This window comes from Geotrypetes seraphini, chromosome 5 (genome assembly GCF_902459505.1).
Source record: "Geotrypetes seraphini chromosome 5, aGeoSer1.1, whole genome shotgun sequence".
Lineage (NCBI taxonomy): Eukaryota > Metazoa > Chordata > Amphibia > Gymnophiona > Dermophiidae > Geotrypetes > Geotrypetes seraphini.
This window is the reverse complement of record NC_047088.1, coordinates 245,354,403-245,374,275: the sequence shown is the minus strand read 5'-3', so window position 1 is coordinate 245,374,275 and position 19,873 is coordinate 245,354,403. Positions and strand designations below refer to the sequence as shown.

The 19,873-nt window shown below is 41.6% G+C and overlaps 1 protein-coding gene across 6 annotated transcripts in view; it reads right to left on the bottom strand.

Moving 5' to 3' along the window:
* Positions 1 to 15,477: 15,477 nt before the first annotated feature.
* Positions 15,478 to 19,873, bottom strand: part of SNX4 (sorting nexin 4) — a 167,484-nt gene continuing 163,088 nt past the window's right edge. For 4 of the 6 annotated variants that reach the window (XM_033946750.1, XM_033946749.1, XM_033946748.1 and 1 more), the window contains 2 exons: positions 19,594 to 19,708; positions 15,478 to 17,574 (listed from right to left, as the gene is read on the bottom strand). In XM_033946750.1, coding sequence (XP_033802641.1) covers positions 17,527 to 17,574; positions 19,594 to 19,708 — 163 coding nt within the window. In that variant the 3' untranslated portion in view covers positions 15,478 to 17,526. Of the gene's footprint in view, positions 17,575 to 19,593; positions 19,709 to 19,873 lie in introns of those variants that run through there. The other 2 variants (XM_033946753.1, XM_033946751.1) reach the window with 2 other exon arrangements.

The window sequence follows — 19,873 nt, the reverse complement described above, 5'->3', positions numbered from 1 at the left end:
AGGTAATGGGGAGTGAGGTGGCCTGATAAGGGGATGATGCTGAATGGAAGTGTGGGTGAGGGGGACAGACGTTGACTAGAAGTAGGGGGTGTGAGAGAGGGGGACAGATTCTGAATGGAAGTAGTGGAGTGAGAGGGGGGACATTCTGAATGGAAGTAGGGTGAGAGGGGGAATGGAAGTGGGGGTGAGAGAGGGGGACAGACATTGAATGGAAGGGGGATTGTGGGAAGAGGATAGAGTTAGATACTGGAAGGGGTGAGGGAAAGAGGTGGCAAGCTGTAAGGAGACACAATGAAAGAGGGAACTTGGAGACTGAATAGCAAGAAAGAATTTAGACAGAGGCAGTAAATAAATTGAGAAGGAAAATGAGAGAGATGCCAGATCATTGGGGGAAGGGGAGGACACAGATACCAGATCTAGGGGAAGGAAAGGAGGAGAGAGAAAGATGCTAAAATCTACTGGGAGGGAGAGATAGAAGGGAAGACGACAGATGCCACACCATGGGGGGGAGCAGAGGGAAGTAGATGGATGCCAGACCAATGGTGAAGAGGGAGAGATGGAAGGGAGCAGCAAACTGTTTCTGGAAAAGGCATGGAAAGAGACCAGATGCCATATGGAAGAGGCAGAGAGAGGGCAGACAGTGGATGGAAGGAAGAGAATGATGAGAAGATGAGGAAAGCATAAACCAGACAACAAAGGTAGAAAAAACATTTCTATTTATTTTTGCTTTAGGATTAAATATTATTGTATCTGTGTTGATAAACGTTTATAAATAGAAAATGGAAATAAGGTGATCCTTTTTTTTAAGTCAATGTTTGTTTATTGAAGAATTTTTGATAAAGAATATAAAACAATACAAGGAAATAATAAAGGTAATAAAACTATAATGATACAGTAAAATGATTGATGGTGATCTATAAGAGTTAACAATGTTCTAACAATGACCACAAAATAATTGTGAAACACAGTAATCACAATGTATATTAAACATCAATCAAACAAGCATTGGCTATCATGAATAAAATCTAAACAGTAATGGGAGGGAAAGAGAGAGAGGAAAATAGGGTAGAATGAAATTTAAACATCAAACCTTTGTAAGTAGAGCTTTAGAGATTGCCAGTTATCCTGGAATCGAGGATAAGAGTTTAACTTTTTGGCAATGTAAGCCTCAAACTGGTAAGTTTGACATACTAAATTCTACCATTGAGAATAGGAGGCTTTGGATAGGTTCTACCAGGAACCAAGGAGAACCTTAAGGGCTAGAGCAATAAGGATATCAAATAAGAAGGCATGTGTAGAGAGGGTAAATTAATAAGCAGAAGATTTTAGTAATAACATTTGGTAAGATAATTCGACATCTATGTGAAATAGGGAACACAAGGTATTCCAAATAGATGTCCAATACGTTTGTATCATAGGACAAGAAAAATAGGTGCTTCAACATTCCAGTAGCTGTAGAGCATGACCAACACATGTTAGAGAAGGAGGAGTCAATTCTGTGGGACTTAATAGGGGTCCATTGTGCCCTATGTAAAAAGAAGTAAAGACTTTGTGTAAGGGATGCGGATCTGGAAATATGAAAAGTGGATTTCAGGACAGAATCCCAAGCAGAATCAGAAATGGAGATTTCTAGATCCCATTCCCAGGAGTTTTTAAGGACGGTTGTGGGAGCGAATTGAATTTTCTTGAAAAGCTTATAAAATTTTGATACTACATGACCAGAAATAAGAAATTGGTTAGAAAGGATGTAAAGTGTGGGATGTGAATGAGATTCGATGAACTGAGATTAGATTTCCTAATGGACGATCGTAGCTGCAGCCAACGATAGAATTGAGAATCTGGGAGTGGCAATTTAGTTTGCATCGCCTGAAAGGTAAGCCAAGAACCATCAGGGTGACAAAAGGACTGTATATCCCAAATCTGATGTTGGGACCACAATGGTCAGAAAATAATTTTCATTCCAATTAGGAATAATCGGTTACGCCATATGGGACAAAAGGCGGACTGAAGCCAAGGATGTTCTAGTTGGTTATCAAGAGCTGTGAGGATATTATAAGTTGTTTGCATTAATGGGTTACAAGGGAAGAAATGAAGACGAGAGGAACCCAGCAGTCTAAGAAGAGGAATGGGATGCATAAGCGAGGCTTCCAGTTGTAGCCAGTTGGGGATATCAGCTAATTCCGTAGTATGGAGCCATGTTTCACCCTGTCTCAGAATTAATGCTTTATGATATAAACCTAGGTCAGGAAAATTTACTCCTCCAGAACTTTTGTGAGCTTTCAATTTTTGTAGGGAAATCCTGTGAGGTTTATTGTTCCAAAGAAAATCAAGCATTAATGTTTCTAGCTGTTTATAAAGGGAGGCGGGAAGTAATAAAGGAAACATATTTAGCATATATGTGATTTTAGGAACCACCATCATTTTCAGTGTGTCTAGGCTACCCCACCAGGAGAGGTGTAAAGGGAGCAAGAAGATAAAACTTTTTTAACCGTGGAAATGGATTTGTCAATAAGTAAAGCAGTAGTGGATTTAATATCTCTGTCAAAAGGTATGCCTAGATATTTTATGCCAGATGTAATCCAAGTGAAAGGATACAAGGTGATGTGGAAGAGAGTGCAGGAATTGTTAAGTGGCATTAACTCAGTTTTGTCACAGTTTACTTTGTAACCTGACATGGTAGAGAATGAAGAAATTAAGTGAACTAGAGATGTGAGAAAAGATTGTGGATTTGACAAATACAATAAAATATTGTCGGCATATACCGATAGTTTAAATTCAATATTAGCTATAGTAATACCTTCAATGGACGTGGATTGCCTAATAGCAGATAAATGGTTCTAAGGCCAGATTAAATAAGAGTGGGGACATGGGACATCCTTGTCTAGTACCTCTGTGAAAAGGGTTAGACATTTCATCATTGACTATTAGTTTAGCTATGGGTTTATTGTATAAAAGTGATATCATAGTAGTAAACTCCGAAGGAAAATCAAAATGATCAAGAACTTTAAACAGGTATCTCCACTCTACCCTGTCAAAAGCTTTTTCAGCATCAAGAGAAGCTATCAAAAGGGGATGCTGAGTGAACAGGGCAGAGTGGAATACTTGATAAAGTAATCTGGTGTTGTCTACACCATACCTTCCCTTTAGAAACCCTACTTGATCTCTATGAATTAAACTAGGCATAACCTTTTCCAATCTGAATACAATTATCTTAGCAAAAATTTTATAGTCCAAATTCAGGAGGGATATCGGTCGATAATTTTTTACCAGATGAGCATCTCTATTCAGTTTCGGAAGTACGATGATATTAGCTTCATGGAAACGACGAAGATCATTCGGGGAAGAGATGAGAGATTGGTAATAATCAAGAAGATGTGGAGATAACAGGTTTGAAAATGTCTTGTAGAATTCAGATGGGAGGCCCTCCGGCCCCGGTGCTTTTGCTGAGGCCATGGAAGAGACGGCTTTGGTGATTTCATCCGTTGAAATAGGGCGTTGTAAAGACCGGCGTTGACGTTCAGGTACTGAAGGTAAGTTGATGGAATGTAGAAAGTCCATGATTTGATGATCAGGACAAGTTGTTTCAGAAGAATAGAGAGATTCGTAGAAGGAACGGAAATCTTCAAGGATGTCTCTAGTGGCTGTATGAATCATTCCAGAAGAAGAGGTTATATGAGAAACTCTGTGTTTCATTCGACGTCCTTTCAGATAAGAAGCCAAGAGACGTCCAGCTTTGTTAGAATGTGCATAGTACATGGTGGATTGCCTGAACATGGACGAAGAAGCCGAGTTGCTAAATATTTAATTATATTTGAATTTAAGAGTTTGTAGAGATTTGTACAAGGCCGGATCATGTTTGTCGTACAATTGTGTTTCATGAGAACGAATATCCTTTTCGAGGCAAAGTAATTCAGTCCTTTTTTGCTTGAGTCGAAATGCTGAGTAACTGATTGATTCTCCACATATCCATGCTTTGTACGCTTCCCATAAGATGGATTGATCAGCAACTGAGTCTTGATTAACGGAAAAAAAGGTTTCAGATTCCCTAGTTATGTGAAAGATAAAGTCGTTATCATGTAGCAAGATATTATTCAATCTCCATACTTTTGTCAAAGTTGTGGGTGCCCAGAGAAGAGATTACAGCATGGTCAGAGATGGTGATAAAAACAAAAACTGTGGATACAGATGTTCTGGAGATAATTTATTAAACACTGACATATAAAACCATGAAAATTCAATTAAAAAAGTACAATGATAAAAAATACTGTGATAAAAATCCAACCGGATCATTGGGTCTCCCCATTTTTCTTTGTTGTCAGAGATGGTGGTGTCATGAATTTTGGCAGCAGTGGTCATGTTTAAGATATCTTTAGTACCCATGATGTAGTCGATTCTGGAGTACGTTTTGTGGGGTGCAGAGTAAAATGTGAAATCCTTTGTGGTAGGGTACAGGATCCTCCAAATGTCAGAACAGCCGTAAGTACGCATTGTATTGGTAAGTGTAGATCTAGACCGGAGTTTGGATGGACGGCATGTAGAAGATCTATCAATGAAAGGATCAATAGGAAAATTGAAATCTCCCATAATAACAGTATGTTCAGATAGAGAAGAGTTAGTTATGGTATGGAAGGAACTAAAAAAATCCAGATCATCAGAATTAGGAGCATAAATATTAAGTAAGTTGAGTGGTAAACCATCAATAGTGCCTTCAATGTAAGACCAACATCCAATAGGGTCAAATTTATGGAGAGAGAGTTGAAAATTAAGAGATTTGCTGATGAGAATAATGGTGCCATTCTTCTTGCCATCAGCTGGAGCTGCATAGCATTGCTGAATCCATCCTCCAGATAGTTTTTGAGCTTCTGTTACTGTAAGGTGAGATTCTTGAATTAGGCAAATATCAGCATTCAGATGTTTAAAATAGTGAAGAATCTTCTTCCGTTTGATAGGATTGGAAATTCCTTTAACATTTAAGGAAACAATATTGATTTTAGTTGTTAAAGAGCATTAGCAGATAGTGTCCAGAGTCCATATGAGATCTGATGAACTTGTGAAGTTGGTCATGGAATGCCATGGATATCTGCTTCTAACATGAGAGAGAGGACCAAAAAACAGCGATGAGGAAATAGCTCCACATGAATGTAGTTGAAAAGGAAGAAAAAAGAAAAAGCCTTCATGATAGCTCTATGTGTAGATAGCATGAAAAAAGAGAACCAGTGCTGGGGCACATGATGACAAAATGTGCCCAGTGGACATTTCCTCAGGCCATAAAGAAATAAACATGGTGTAAGAAGTCAACCCATCATAAAAAGATGTAGGAACAGGGATATCAGGCCATGTCACCAACATTTTCATCCAGAAATTTTTGTAAGTCCTTAGGGTCGTCAAAACTTTTAGTTGTGTTGCCGTACGTTGTCTTCATTTTGGCTGGGTAGAATAGACCATATTAAGCGCCAATGCTTTTAAGGTGAGAGCACATGGAGAGAAAAGTTTTCCTCTTTTGAGCAAATTATTTGGACAAATCCGGAACGAAGAAAATCTTCTTAGCGTCAACCAGCAAGGGAGATTTGGATTTTGCTGCTTGTAAAATCTGCAGAGTTTGCTGGTACCGTAGAATTTTCATAATGTTCGGCCTCGCAAATTTGAACTGAGAGGGGGGCCAGATGGCACACGATGGGCCCATTCGATCTCCAAAGGGGGAGAGAACTGTATGAGCAGGGTTTTGGGGAGAAAATCCTTAAGATAATATATAATGTCATTACCTTCCAAAGTTTCCGGAAGGCCGATTAGACGAACATTATTCCTTCGCATGCAATTAGACATGTCTTCTAAATCACGTTGGATTAGGCCAATCTTGTGTAGGCCTTGTTGCGCTTCTTGTAATTGTGTATCATGAACCGCCATACGCTCTTCAGTGAAATCGAGATGGGCGCTGTACTGTTTGAGCTGTAAAGTGATGTTATTGATTTCTGACCTGATATCTTCCATTGCAGCGAGATTATCCTGCATAAAGCTGTGCAGAATTTGTAGATCAGTAGCAATCGAGGCTCCCTGGTCTTTAGTAGTAGAGGAACACGCTTTCTCAGGCGACAGAGGTTCGTGTTTGGAGCGCTTCACCGCGTTATGCGCTGCGGAGGTGTTAGTAGGCGACGAGCCTTCCGGTTTAGAAGAACAGGAGGACATCGCGATCTTGCAAAAATAAAGGATCTTGCAAAAATAAAGGTACTGACCGTTTAGTTGATTTAGACGGGTTGAATTTAAAATTATACGAGAGGGCTGGAGTGGAGGAATCAGCTAGGCTGCCATCTTGTGCATGGTCACATGACCCCACGGTGATCCTTTTTATTGGACTAATTTTAATACATTTTTTACTAATTCAGAGACCATAACTCCTTTTCTCAGGTCAGGACAGGGATACTGTAACAGCAGTATAGTTTACTGACCTGAAGGAATAGGTTTTAATCTCTGAAATCTATTTGAGAGATGTGTTAGTCCAATAAAAGGGCGGGCACTACATTTTCTTCCCGCCATGCCCCATGCCTCCTACCCAAATTGGTGGGCTTCCCAAAGCCCTACTGGCTGAAGATCTCTTCCTCTAGGAAGGAAGGGGGGATTTGTTCAGAGATGTTTGGGGTTGCATAGAAGAAAAACTCTACACAGGCACTGATAAGGTAATCTTTGTTTGTTTTGAATTTTAAAATAAAAGAGAAAATGAAATCAAGTGGAAATAAAGAAATAAGAAAACAGGTAAATAAATGAGGGGGGGGGGGGCAGGGGGCCCAGTGTACTTGTTTGTCTAGGGGCCCTCGAAGAATTAGTCCTGCCCTGTGTGGAGGGAAGGATACTTTTTATTGGGATTAGATAGGCCTGGTGGAGAGAGTTTGAAGGACTGGGAGAATCCTGAGGAGTGTCCTGAAGAAGAGATTGAGTGACCAGGAGAGACCACAAGGAGTGACCAGTGACCAGAGGGACCAAGGAGAGATCAGCATACAGGTGAAGTCAGGCTGACAGTGGCTGGTGGAGAGACTGGTAAGGAAGACTGGTGGTGATCAGTGGAGTAATCAGAGTGACTGGGACCCGAGAGGCCAGAAACCCAAGTGGCCTGTAGTGGCCCCAGAATGAGTGACCAGAAGGAACGGCAGAGGCTGGAACAATCATTAGCAGCCAGAGAGACATAAGAAACATAAGAAGTTGCCTCCACTGGGTCAGACCAGAGGTCCATTCTGCCCAGCGGTCCGCTCCCGCGGCGGCCCATCAGGTCCGCGACCTGTGAAGTGGTTACTGACCACTTCTATAACCTACCTCAAGTTCTATCTGTACCCCTCTATCCCCTTATCCTCCAGGAACCTATCCAAACCTTCCTTGAACCCCTGTACAGAGTTCTGGCTTATCACCTCCTCCGGAAGCTTGTTCCATGTGTCCACCACCCTCTGGGTAAAAAAGAACTTCCTAGCATTTGTTTTAAACCTGTCCCCTTTCAATTTCTCCGAGTGACCCCTAGTGCTTGTGGCTCCCCACAGTTTGAAGAATCTGTTCTTATTCACTTTCTCTATGCCCTTTAGGATTTTGAAGGTTTCTATCATGTCCCCTCTAAGTCTCCTCTTCTCCAGAGAGAACAGCCCCAGCGTTTTTAACCTGTCAGCGTAAGAGAAATTTTCCATACCTTTTATCAGTTTAGTCGCCCTCCTCTGCACTCCCTCGAGTACCGCCATGTCCTTTCTGAGGTACGGCGACCAGTATTGAACACAGTACTCCAGGTGTGGGCGCACCATTGCGCGATACAGCGGCATGATGACTTCCTTCGTCCTGGTTGTGATACCCTTTTTGATGATGCCCAGCATTCTGTTTGCTTTCTTTGAGGCTGTCGCACATTGCGCCGATGGTTTCAGTGATGTGTCAACCATCACCCCCAGATCCCTTTCAAGGTTACTCACCCCTAGCGGTGTTCCCCCCATTTTGTAGCTGAACATCGGGTTCTTTTTCCCTATGTGCATGACTTTGCATTTCTCTACGTTAAAACTCATTTGCCACTTATTTGCCCAGTCTTCCAGTCTCGTTAGGTCCCTTTGCAGGTTTTCACAGTCTTCCGTGTTCCTAACCCTGCTGCAGAGTTTGGTGTCATCAGCAAATTTGATAACCTCACATTTTGTCCCCGTCTCCAGATCGTCAATAAATATATTGAACAATAGAGGTCCTAGCACCGACCCCTGTGGAACTCCGCTCGTGACCCATTGCCAGTCTGAGTATTGTCCCTTTACTCCAACCCTCTGTTTCCTGCCTGCCAACCAGTGTTTGATCCATCGGTAGATATCCCCTTGCACCCCGTGGTTCCACAGCTTTTTTAGTAGCCGTTCGTGAGGTACCTTGTCGAAGGCTTTTTGGAAGTCAAGGTAAATGATGTCTATGGATTCCCCCTTATCCATCTGGCTGTTTATTCCCTCGAAGAAGTACAGCAAGTTTGTGAGGCACGACCTTCCCTTGCAGAAGCCATGCTGGCTCGCCTTCAGTTGTCCATTTTTTTCTATGTGTTCGCAGATTGTGTCCTTTACCATTGCTTCCATCATCTTTCCCGGAACCGAGGTCAAACTCACAGGCCTGTAGTTTCCCGGGTCACCCCTTGATCCCTTCTTAAAGATGGGCGTGACATTTGCTATTTTCCAGTCCTTTGGGATCTCTCCAGTTTTTAGGGAGAGGTTACATATTTGGCGAAGTGTCTCTGCTATTTCGTTTCTCAGTTCTTTTAGTACCCTTGGGTGGATGCCGTCCGGGCCTGGTGATTTGTCGCCCTTCAGTCTATCTGTTTGAGACCACAGAAGTGTTTGGAGGAGCCCTGAACATAAGAATTGCCGTTGCTGGGTCAGACCAGTGGTCCATCATGCCCAGCAGTCCGCTCACACGGTGGCCCCCGGGTCAAAGACCAGTGCTCTAAAATGAGTCCAGCCTCACCTGTGTATGTCCCAGTTTAGCAGGAACTTGTCCAGCTTAGTTTTGAAACCCTGGAGGGTGTTTTCCCCTACAACAGTCTCCGGAAGAGCGTTCCAGCTCTCCACCACTCTCTGGGGAAGAAGAACTTCCTTACGTTTGCACGGAATCGATCCCCTTTCAACTTTAGAGAGTGCCCTCTCGTTCTCCCTACCTTGGAGAGTGTGAACAGTCTGTCTTTATCTACTAAGTCTCTTCCCTTCAGTATTTTGAATGTTTCGATCATGTCTCCTGGCCGTGTATTTTAGAACTGTGTTATTGAAGTTGTGTCTGGAAGAACCTGGTGATACAAGAAAAAAGGACCCAAAGTGCCTGGAGGTGATGGCGTGATAGATGACAACTGCTTTCAGAACCACCCATTTGCAGCCACACTCATTTGAGGGCTCTCTCATTCACACAGTTTGAGCTTCTTTCTCTCATTCACTAGAGCTTCAGTGCTAGTGCACTGATCCTAATCACTATATGCATGAGAAGCAAGCTTATCAGGAGAAAAGCTAAGTGGCCCAACCAGCAGGAAGAATTTTGAGCACACTTTCCTGTGTACTTTGCCTCTCCCTGCCACATTCCTTTTCCTTACAGGTATATATACTTTTAGTTACTGAGAGCAATTTTCAGTCCAAGAATTTATCCATATTGCTCCACTCTGTCTATAACTTTTCAGAAGCTCAGAAGAAAAGCAAATATGCTGCTTTGTTCATTTACAAAGCAATACTTATCCAATGCCTTCGTTTTACTTTTTTCTTGTGAGGTCTTCACAAGGAGCATCACTATCTGTACCCTCATCAAAAGAAATTGTATGATGTGACATCTGCCAGCGAGCCTTCTCAGTTGTGGCCCCCTTACTCTGGAATTTACTCCCAGAGGGGCTTCATCTAACTCCAGACTACCTTTACTTTAGGAAGAAGCAGGTGAAAGTCTGGTTCTTCACCCATAGCCTTTATAGCAGGGGTGCCCAAATGGTTGATCGCGATCGACCAGTAGATTGCAAAGGCAACGCGAGTTGATCTTGTTGTCTTTGCAATCTTTTTCTCCCTGCTGCTGCTTCCCCAAGCCAGGCCTGGCACATACAAGCGCCGGATTCACAAGACTTCACCTCTGACGTCAATTCTGACATCAGAGAGGAAGTTCTGGGCCAGCCAATCACTGCCTGGCAGGCCTGGAACTTCCTCCCCAATGTTAGAATTGACATCGGAGGTGAAGTCTTGTGGGCCCAGCACTTGTACGCGCCAGGCCTGGCTCGGGGGGGGGAGGGGAGGGAAAGAATCGGGGAAGTGGAGAAATCTGCACGATGGCTTGGGGGGGCAGGGGGAGAGAGAAAGAAAGGCAGAAATAAAGAGGGGGGGCCAGGGGAGAGAGAAAGAAAGGCAGAAAGAAAGATTGGCTTTACAGAAGAAGGAAGTGCAACCAGAGACTCATGAAATCGCCAGACAAAAAGGTAGAAAAAATGATTTTATTTTCAATTTAGTGATCAAAATGTGTCAGTTTTGAGAATTTATATCTGCTGTCTATATTTTGCACTATGGCCCCCTTTTACTAAACTGTGATAGCGTTTTTTAGCGCAGGGAGCCTATGAGCATCGAGAGCAGCGCAGGGCATTTAGCGCAGCTTCCTGCACTAAAAACCGCTATCGTGGTTTTAGTAAAAGGGGAGGGAGTATATTTGTCTATTTTTGTAGAGTTGTTACTGAGGTGACGTTGCATATTTTAAAGTAAGCTGCCTTGGCCTCTGAAAAAAACCCTGAATACAAATGATAATTAACATTTTCTCTGCGTACAGTGTGCTTTGTGTTTTTTAAAATTTTATTGTTGGTAGATCATTTTGACTTGGTCATTTTAAAAGTAGCTCGCAAGCCAAAAAAGTGTGGGCAGCCCTGCATTATAGGGTGATTGACTATACACTCAGGGGCTGATTCTATAAACGGGTGTCCCAATTGTAGGCAACAGTAAATGTCCCATGGCTGTCCAGCAGCCAATTGAGACACTTAAGCTCCTCCAAGGCTGGGTGTGGTTTCACCCGGAAGTGGAATTGGGCGAACTTAAGTGGCCCTAGTGTTTTTTGTGTGGACTGGGGATCAAGATGAATTAAAATAATTTTTAGAAGAAATAAATCACAAAGATCCTAATGTTAAATTTACATATAATACAGATAAAAACATCAGATGTCATTTTTGGACATAAAAATTTATATTCAAGAAAACAGGATATCCACCAGTCTGCACAAAAAACCATCTGATCGTAACACTCTCCTCCAATATCAAAGTTTTCACCCAAGGGTCTTAAGGAACAGTATACCAATTGGACAGTTTTTGAGACTGAAACGGATTTGTTCAGATGCACAGGACTTCGATAAGCAAGCAGAAATTATGTATAAAAAATTTTTAGAACGAGGATATCCAAATAAAATAATTAAGAGAGCATGGAAAAGGGCCAAATTTTGTCAAAGATCTTGGTTACTGCAACCAAAAGTCAAAAATAAAGAACAACACACAGTTTGTGTATTACCATATTCAAATAACAGTAATGCCATCAAACAGATAATACTAAAACACTGGCCTATAGTCCAATATTATCCAGCTCTGTTAGAAAAACCGAAGTTTGCTTTTTCCAGGTCCCAGAATCTGGGGGAGATGTTGAAATATAAACAAAGAAATAAGCCATCAAGAAATTTTTCTTTACCTCCACATAAACCATGTGGTCATTGTCGTCTATGCAGTTATGTTTTGCAGCAATCATCAGTAACGTTCCCAGCCTCCAGAGAGAAAAAATTTGTGTTATCAACGGGCACTAATTGCGAGTCCCAGGGAGTGGTGTATTATATAGTGTGTCCCTGTGGTCTTCCTTATATAGGTCAAACCAGTCGAAAAATAAAAACAAGGATAACTGAACATCTAAGCAATATAAGAAAGGAAAGAATTTCCGCCCCCCTTGGTAGCCCATTGGATACAAGAGTCTCACTCTTTGGAGGAACTAAAGTATACCGTTCTAATTCATATAGATTTTCAGGAAGGGGACATTACGAAATGCTTGCTGCAAAAAGAACAATGCCTCATCTTCAATAAAAACACATTGCACCCATATGGTCTTAACTCCGAAATCGAATGGTTAAATTTATAAATCTTTCGTTAAGTAAGATACGTCATTTCCGGTTAGATTTAGGTAGAAATAGGGGGAGTGATTAAAAGCAAAATGGAGTACATATAAGGCACGAAGGCAGTTAGTTACTCAGCGTGCTCTTCTTTCGATGGTAACCCAGTAGTAGTAAGCCTTACAGGTATGTAAAAGAGTGATTTATAAAGTTAGGTCAATGTGACAAGTAGATTGGTATTTATATAAATATAAGTAAAATGCATAATGATTCAGTACCGCTTTAAATTTCAGTTTTAATTAGGTTTTAATTAAAATTGTGTTTTTAACAGGGACCCCTCCTGACGAAGGACCCGAAACTCGAGTCGGGGGGCCGGGCTTAATATCAACCAATTTTAGCAAGCATGATTATAATGGCAAGCACAAGCAGCACAAAGCACTTTAAGGTTTTAGCACTTTAACCTCACCGCAGCTGGAGATAAAGGAGATAGAGGCCAAGCCTACTGAAGTTTCTTTTAAGATAAGTGAAATCTATCTCATTATAAGCATACACAATAAGATCTATTGTATTATATTATGAAAAAGGCTGGCAAAGGGACAAAAGAAGTGTTATGATGGTCCCAAATATACTCCAGTTCGGCGAGATCGTTGAATTCACGGGTATTGGTCTGAACACTTTATAATTATAGTAATTATTATTATATTTAAATTATATAGTAGAAATAGAGCTGTGATAAAAATAAAAAGTGATTTAACAATCATCACAGAGTAATATTGTATATCTCTCCAGAGGTTAGTGCATACATGTTTCCAGAACATCAGCACTTGGAATAGGAAAGCCTAGTAGAGCTGCACACAGGTGTCTTAAATAGCCTGGGAGATGGGCTAGTGAGACAAAAAAAAAAAACAAAACACTGATCACCCGAGCACTTCTCTAACGCAAAGTTTCTGCAGATTAGCATATCCAGACTGTTGATTATTTTTTCCACAAACCCTTATCTTAGGACTATCTGGGATCCTTGAGGAAGACATTCCTGTCGAAACACGGACTGTGTTGGGTCCAAACTGGGTCCTAAAGGTTTTTTATGTGGATTGTCAAGTTAAATCTAATATAATAAAATGGTAGGCCGCGCATGCGCACTAAAAAAAAACGTGTTCCCTGATCTGTTGCGAAAATACGACTGCGCATGCGCGGCCCCGGCTTTCAAATAAAAAAAAAAAATTACACAGCTGCAAGACAGGAGCTGCGACGGCGGCGGCGACTTTCAACGACGAACCCGCTCCCTCTCCTGAAGCTGTGAAAACGCGAAACCCGGTCCCCGCGTCTGCCTACCCTTCCCCCCAACACAGCGCATTTGCACCCCCCCCTCTCCAGAACGAATAAAAAAATGGAGCCGAGCCGCCCTCCGCAACAGACCAGAGGAGTCCTTTGCCGCTCACCACCCTTCCCTTGCCACTGACCCGACTACCTACCCGGCGATTTAAGCAGCAGTCTTCACACGCTGCTTCAGGCACTTCTAAAGCCCTGAATTGCTCTGCCACATCTCTGATGATGTCATCAGGGACGTGCCAGAGTAAATCAGGGCAGTAGAAGAACCCGAAGCAGCGTGTGAAGACTGCTGCACAGGCTGCTTGAATGGGAGCAGGAAGAGGTGATGATGGACAGGGGAGGAAAAAGGAAGGGAGGCCTATTGTTGGACAGGGGGAGCAGGAAGAGGTGCTGATGGACAGGGGGGAAAAATGAAGGGAGGCCTAATGCTGGACAGGGGGAGCAGGAAGAGGTGCTGATGGACGGGGGGGGGGTGGAAATGAAGGGAGGCCTATTGCTGGACAGAGGGAGCAGGAAGAGGTGATGATGGACAGGGGGAGCAGGAAGAGGCACTGATGGACAGGGGGGAGGTAAACAAAGGGAGAAGGGCTGCTGCTGGATAAGGGGAGCAGTGAAGGGGTGGTGGTGGACACAGGGGAGGTAAAAAGAAGGGAGAATGGACAGGAAAAAGTGGCTAAGGAGACAGAGAGAGAAAGAAATAAAGACAGACACACACATATATTCTAGCACCCGAGGGAGGAAAATGCTGTACAGGGAAGTAGGGAGGGGGGAAATGCTGATGCACAAGGAAATGGAGGAGGGAATGCTGATATGGCTACTGTACAGGAAAGTAGACAAGGGGAGATAAATGCTGCATAGGGGGCAGAAAGAGAGACAAATAGAAAGAAAGACAAATAATAGGAGGGAGGGAGACAGAAAGAAAAGAAGAAAGACACAAGAGCAGGGAGTGAGACAGAAAGAAAGAAAGACAGACATACATATATTCTAGCACCCGTTAATGTAACGGGCTTAAAGCCTAGTCATTAATAAAGTCCATATCAGGAACATCACTTCTCCATAGTGTTTTATTGTTTGTCTTTGACTTTTTTCTCTGTGGATTCACCAGGGTCAATTTTTTTTATTTTGGATGGGCTAGTGAACCATAGAGAAGAGGACCCAGGCCCATAAGCCACTGTAACCACTACATTTATGGTGGAACATGTGCATCCACCAAAACCCTACTCTACTGCCATATAGGTGCCACCTGAAGCCATAAAGGCTATTGGGGTTGTAGACAGGTGGGTATAGTGTATTTTGGAGGGCTACCCATATCCTATAAAGGAGTTCTGGTGAGATGTTTATGTGGCACCCTTTCTGTGAAGTACACAGCAGTGCCATGTAAGGTGCACCACTGCTTTATTGTCATTTCTAGGTGACCAGTCCATCACAATACTGGCCCCTCCCACGTCCAAATGGTCTTGTTTGGGTAGACAAATTTTGTTTGAAAATGTGGCATAAAGATAGATGCACTGGTGGTCTGGATGTCCAGATTTTAGAAAAATATTCTAGACGTATTTTCAAGAATGGACATTTTACTGCCGACTTTGGATATCTAGCGCCATACGTCTGAATTGGACTTAGACTTGTAAACTGCTTTGGTTCTTGTTTTGAAAGGCAGTATATCAAGCTTGTAATAAACATAGTAATGTCACGAGAAATGTGTGTTCTCTGTCTCCATCTGGTGGCAGAGTGGAATAAACTCATTTCTGCACTGATTTAGCAGGATAAGAAATGCATTAGAACAAAGTTAGTGTGAGAGAGGTAAAAGCTCAGCCAAGCCTAGCTTATATATCGCATGTCAGTTTTTGGTTTTTTGGTTTTTTTAACTCCAGTGTTAATGACACTGTGTTATCAACCAGTAACCATATAGAGAACAGGAAAATCCCCCTTTTAAAAGGTTTCACAGTGAAATACAAACAATTGAGGAAGAAAAACCCTACACAGTAAGTACAGTATTTGTAAATAGAGAAGAAAAACAGATGCTGTCTTTCAAAGCTGGAATATCAAAAATGAATTTAACTTCTGTATAAATCCAAGACAAAATAATATTAAAGAATAGTTTTATTCAGCATATTTGGCACAAGGCTTGCAAGAACAATTTTGTTCTCATTTCAAATTTAAATACAACTAACAAGAAAAAAAAGTCTACTAATGCATTTCATACATTGCATGTGAAATATGGAAAAACCAGGCACCTGAACAATCTCCTATTAAATATAGTCAAAGTGCATGAACAATATTTAATTTCAAGTGCCTCGCAGAATCATATTAAGGCACCACGCGAGACAAAATGTTAACTGGGAAGGCCCAATGTTCAGTTGTGGTTTTGGAATGTACTGTACAAGTCTTCATTCTACTTTCTGATGATCTTGCTAAATACAAAACTAAGGAATTTACAAAAGTGGAATGATTTTTCTAAATATGTACTTGTATTGAATGGAAAAACCTTTTCATTTTCCCAAGTAGTGTGAACTTTTCAAGGATGACATTTCTCATCATTAGAGGCATTTAACCTCAGTGGCATTTAACTCCTGGTTGCCCTTCTTCCAAAGTTAAATGTTTCAGGGAGGGGGTGGGGGATAACTCTCAGAAATCACAATTTTCTTCACTGCAGCCTGCCTATAGGAAGCTTCCATGGAATGATTCTTTGCTTGCTATCCAAAAATTATGCCACAACTACTGGAGTGGACATGATAGCAGGTCAGCTAGTCCTAAACAGTTGCCTAATCTGCTTATCGGGAAGCCTGTCCTGGCTAGCTTTATTCTTCTCTCTGATCTTTTGTAATAAATACAAAAGTCAGAACATACCATTAACAGTGCCTTTCTAATTATCTTTCCTCATGGAGTGTGAGTATGTAAATGGAAGATATAATCTGATTACGTGTTTCAAACTATATTAATTGGCACAATAATTTTGCAACTTTTCAGTCTTTGAGGATAAATTTTTGGAAGAATATGGTACTTGTAAACATTTTGGTTTATGCTTTGGTATATTCAAACTGCAGCAAATTAGTTCTGGCAAATTTCCCCAATTGTGAAAAGGCCAGCTGCTAAATAGTTTTCTTAGTTTCTTATATAATTAGAAACAGTATCCTGACATGTAAGATTCCACATGGTTTTTGAGGAAAGAAAAAATATACACATTTTTAAAGCTTGACTCGTGAATACAGTTGTGAAGATAAACCTGCACTGTAATAACTTATCTGTTCATTTAACTTTTGGTAAAATTAAAAAGACAGAATAACATTAATGAAGGCAAAGAATATGCAAGTGCACAATTATAAGTTGCAGACTGAAATGGCTATTATAAAAGCCAAAAAACTTATGGATACATATTAACTAAGATTCTTCTACACATCATCAGAATAGCTTTCTTCTATGTTTCATGACCAACTGAAATATCAGCATATTTAACAGGATCTCTTATAATATTAGCCTGCCACATTTATAGTCCAAAAATGTGGAGTAGAAAGACCGCTTTTATTACATATAATCTGTCAGAAAATTCACTGGGCAACCAGTGACAATGCCAAGTTATGAAGATAATGATGGGCATGAAGTTGGGAGATCAGATAATCAGAAAGTTTTAAAAGTGCTCCATGGAGGAGATGTACCATAATGGTAGATAGGGGGAATTTTGTTAATTTATTCATACATAGCTCCAATTTCATCCAAAAGTGTGTGTTAAAATAAATCATGAAAGACCCTCCCTACAAAAGTCAACAATCACAGTTCTTGCAGAATCTCAGGTCAATCTGTATTACTGCAAAAAAACAAAATCTCTACAACATCCTGGGACATTTCGGGACTATCTATGACTGCACAATGTGCTGTTTCAGAAACCAAATTAACAGTAAGTCGTTATTCTTCTTACACCAAACTACAATTTACCAAAACATTTGTCTTAATGAAAGCTTACAGTCTTCATTAACATTTCCCTTTGTGCCCTGTTAAAAGAATAGAATATATCAACTGCAGATGAGTTATTATTGGCTCATTCGTTAGGTATATACTAGGAAGTAATTTAGTACTGATGGACGTGCACTTGTGCTTCGATCCCTGGCACTTGGTTGAGAACTAGTCTCTGCGCATTCACATCTTGCTGAAGCATTCTTTAGCATTTGTCCAAACTTGAATTCCCTACAAAAAGAAAAAAAAGAATCTTGAACATTTATGGATCTGGATTTTATATTCAATAACTTCCTATTTTACATCCAAGCTCAAGGCAAGTTACTCAAGTACAACAGGTCCAGGACCTTGCAAAAGTCATCATACCTTATATATTTTTCAAAAATGAATATATATATATATATATATATATAAGTTTCTTTTACTGATCTACGGAACATTCTCTAAACTTTCAATGTAAAAATACAATTACAGAAATATTTGCACGCATGCGCACTCTTACCGCGTATTTCCCTGATCCCTAATCTGTCGGGCTGTGGGGGCAAGAGTGCGCATGCGCTACACCAGGACTCCAGGACGCCTTCGGTTCCGCGGTGGCAGGGATGGCAGAAACGTTAGAGGCGGCTGTCTGCTTCAGGCGCACGCGGCGGTGCAGAGCGGTGGCTGCCAGGAGGAGGGCTTCAAGGTGAGGCGGCTATCAGCTTCAGGCACGCGGCGGTTGTCTGTGCCTGCAGGCCATGGCGGCTATCGGCGGAGGGCAGACGCGAGAGGAGGTAAGGGGTGCTGCTGGACAGGGGAAGAGTGCTGACGACAGGGGACAGAAAAAGGAAGGGAAGTGTACTTCTGAACAGAGGGAGCAGGGATGGACAGGGGAAGAGGTGCTGATGGATGGGGCAGAAAATGGAAGGGAGGCGTACTGTTGGACAGGGGGAGCAGGAAAGAGGTGTTGATGGATAGGGGAAGAGGTGCTGATGGACAGGGGGGAGAAAGAAAAAGGAAGGGAAGCCTACTGCTGGACAGGGGAAGCAGGAAAGAGGTGCTGATGGACAGGGGAAGAGGTGCTGATGGACAGGGGGAGGAAGAAAAAGGAAGGGAAGCCTACTGCTGGACAGGGGAAGCAGGAAAGAGGTGCTGCTGGACAGGGGAAGAGGTGCTGATGGACGGGGGGGAAGAAGGGAGGCCTACTGCTGGACAGGGGGAACAGGAAAGAGGTGATGATGGACAGGGGGGAGGTAAAACAAAGGGAAGATGGACAGGGGGAGCAGGCAAGGGGTGGTGGTGGACAGTCAAGGAAAAAGAAAGACAGAAATACAGAAAGCGGCTAAGGAGAGAGAGAGAGAAAGAAATAAAGACAGATACACACACACATACATTCTAGCACCCATTAATGTAACGGGCTATAAGACTAGTTAAGAATAAGAACAAGTCACTGCTGCTCAGGCTATTCCCAATTCCAAAATAGCAGCTGTCATGCAAGTCTACTGCAGGAAGTCATGGTCGCCATTTTTCAGAAAAAAGGACAGGGTAGGAACAATTCAGGATGCTGTTGTCCCAAAGACAACAGGGCCTTTACAAAGTAAGCCTGGGGAGGGTATACCACAACAAAATAATGAGTTGCCAACATGAGGGAAGACGTGAGACTGTCCTGCAGCAGCAGCCTCTGGTCCATTTTGTAATAAAATAAAGATATAACATACATATTGATGGTGGTGATTTCAAAGACTTCATATCCTATTTACTGCCTAAAACAGGACAAATAAAATCTAAGATATCAAAAACATGAAGAAAACCATAAGACCTACTTTTTGTGTGTTCAACTTCAAAAATCATGAAGCAACAAAGACAGAGAATCTCTGCAAGAATCTAGATGAAAAGAATGAAGTGGATATGACCAAGGAAAGTGATGATATGAGTCTTGTTTGTCCACAAACAAGATGTGGGATTTGAGACATAACGAGCTGGAGCAAAATTGAAAGATTATTTGCTCAGAATTTTGAAATTGGCATGTTACAGTTTGAGGACCCATGACACTGGCATTTTTGCCAAAACACAGCCTGTGTCAGGCCTCTGTATATGCCATACATTTGGATTTGTTTGTGGATTAAGTCTTGTATCATCATTCTCCTTGGTCATCTCTGTTTCATTCTTCTTTGACTTTTTAGATGTCTAAGAATGCCAAGAGTATTGATTGTAAAGAATAAAAATTTTCATACATTAAAAAAATAGAATAAAATTCTTAGCAAGACCCACCTTTTTACACATACTAATCTGCATGACTGCATAGCTTATAAGGGCCTCTTTCAAGTCACGGTTCTTTTGCTCTTTAAAATGGTCAATATCTGTCCAAGCACTCTTCACAAATTCACTGAAATGAATTCAGAGACAGCAGTTATTTAAGCCTATCCATTCTCACCAATATTATACCTTTCTATCTTGATCACTATCTGTAAAATATAAGATGCACTGAATAAAAGCAATGTTTAATAAGAATTCTCATTATTATTACATTTGCTTGGGACGTGCAACATTG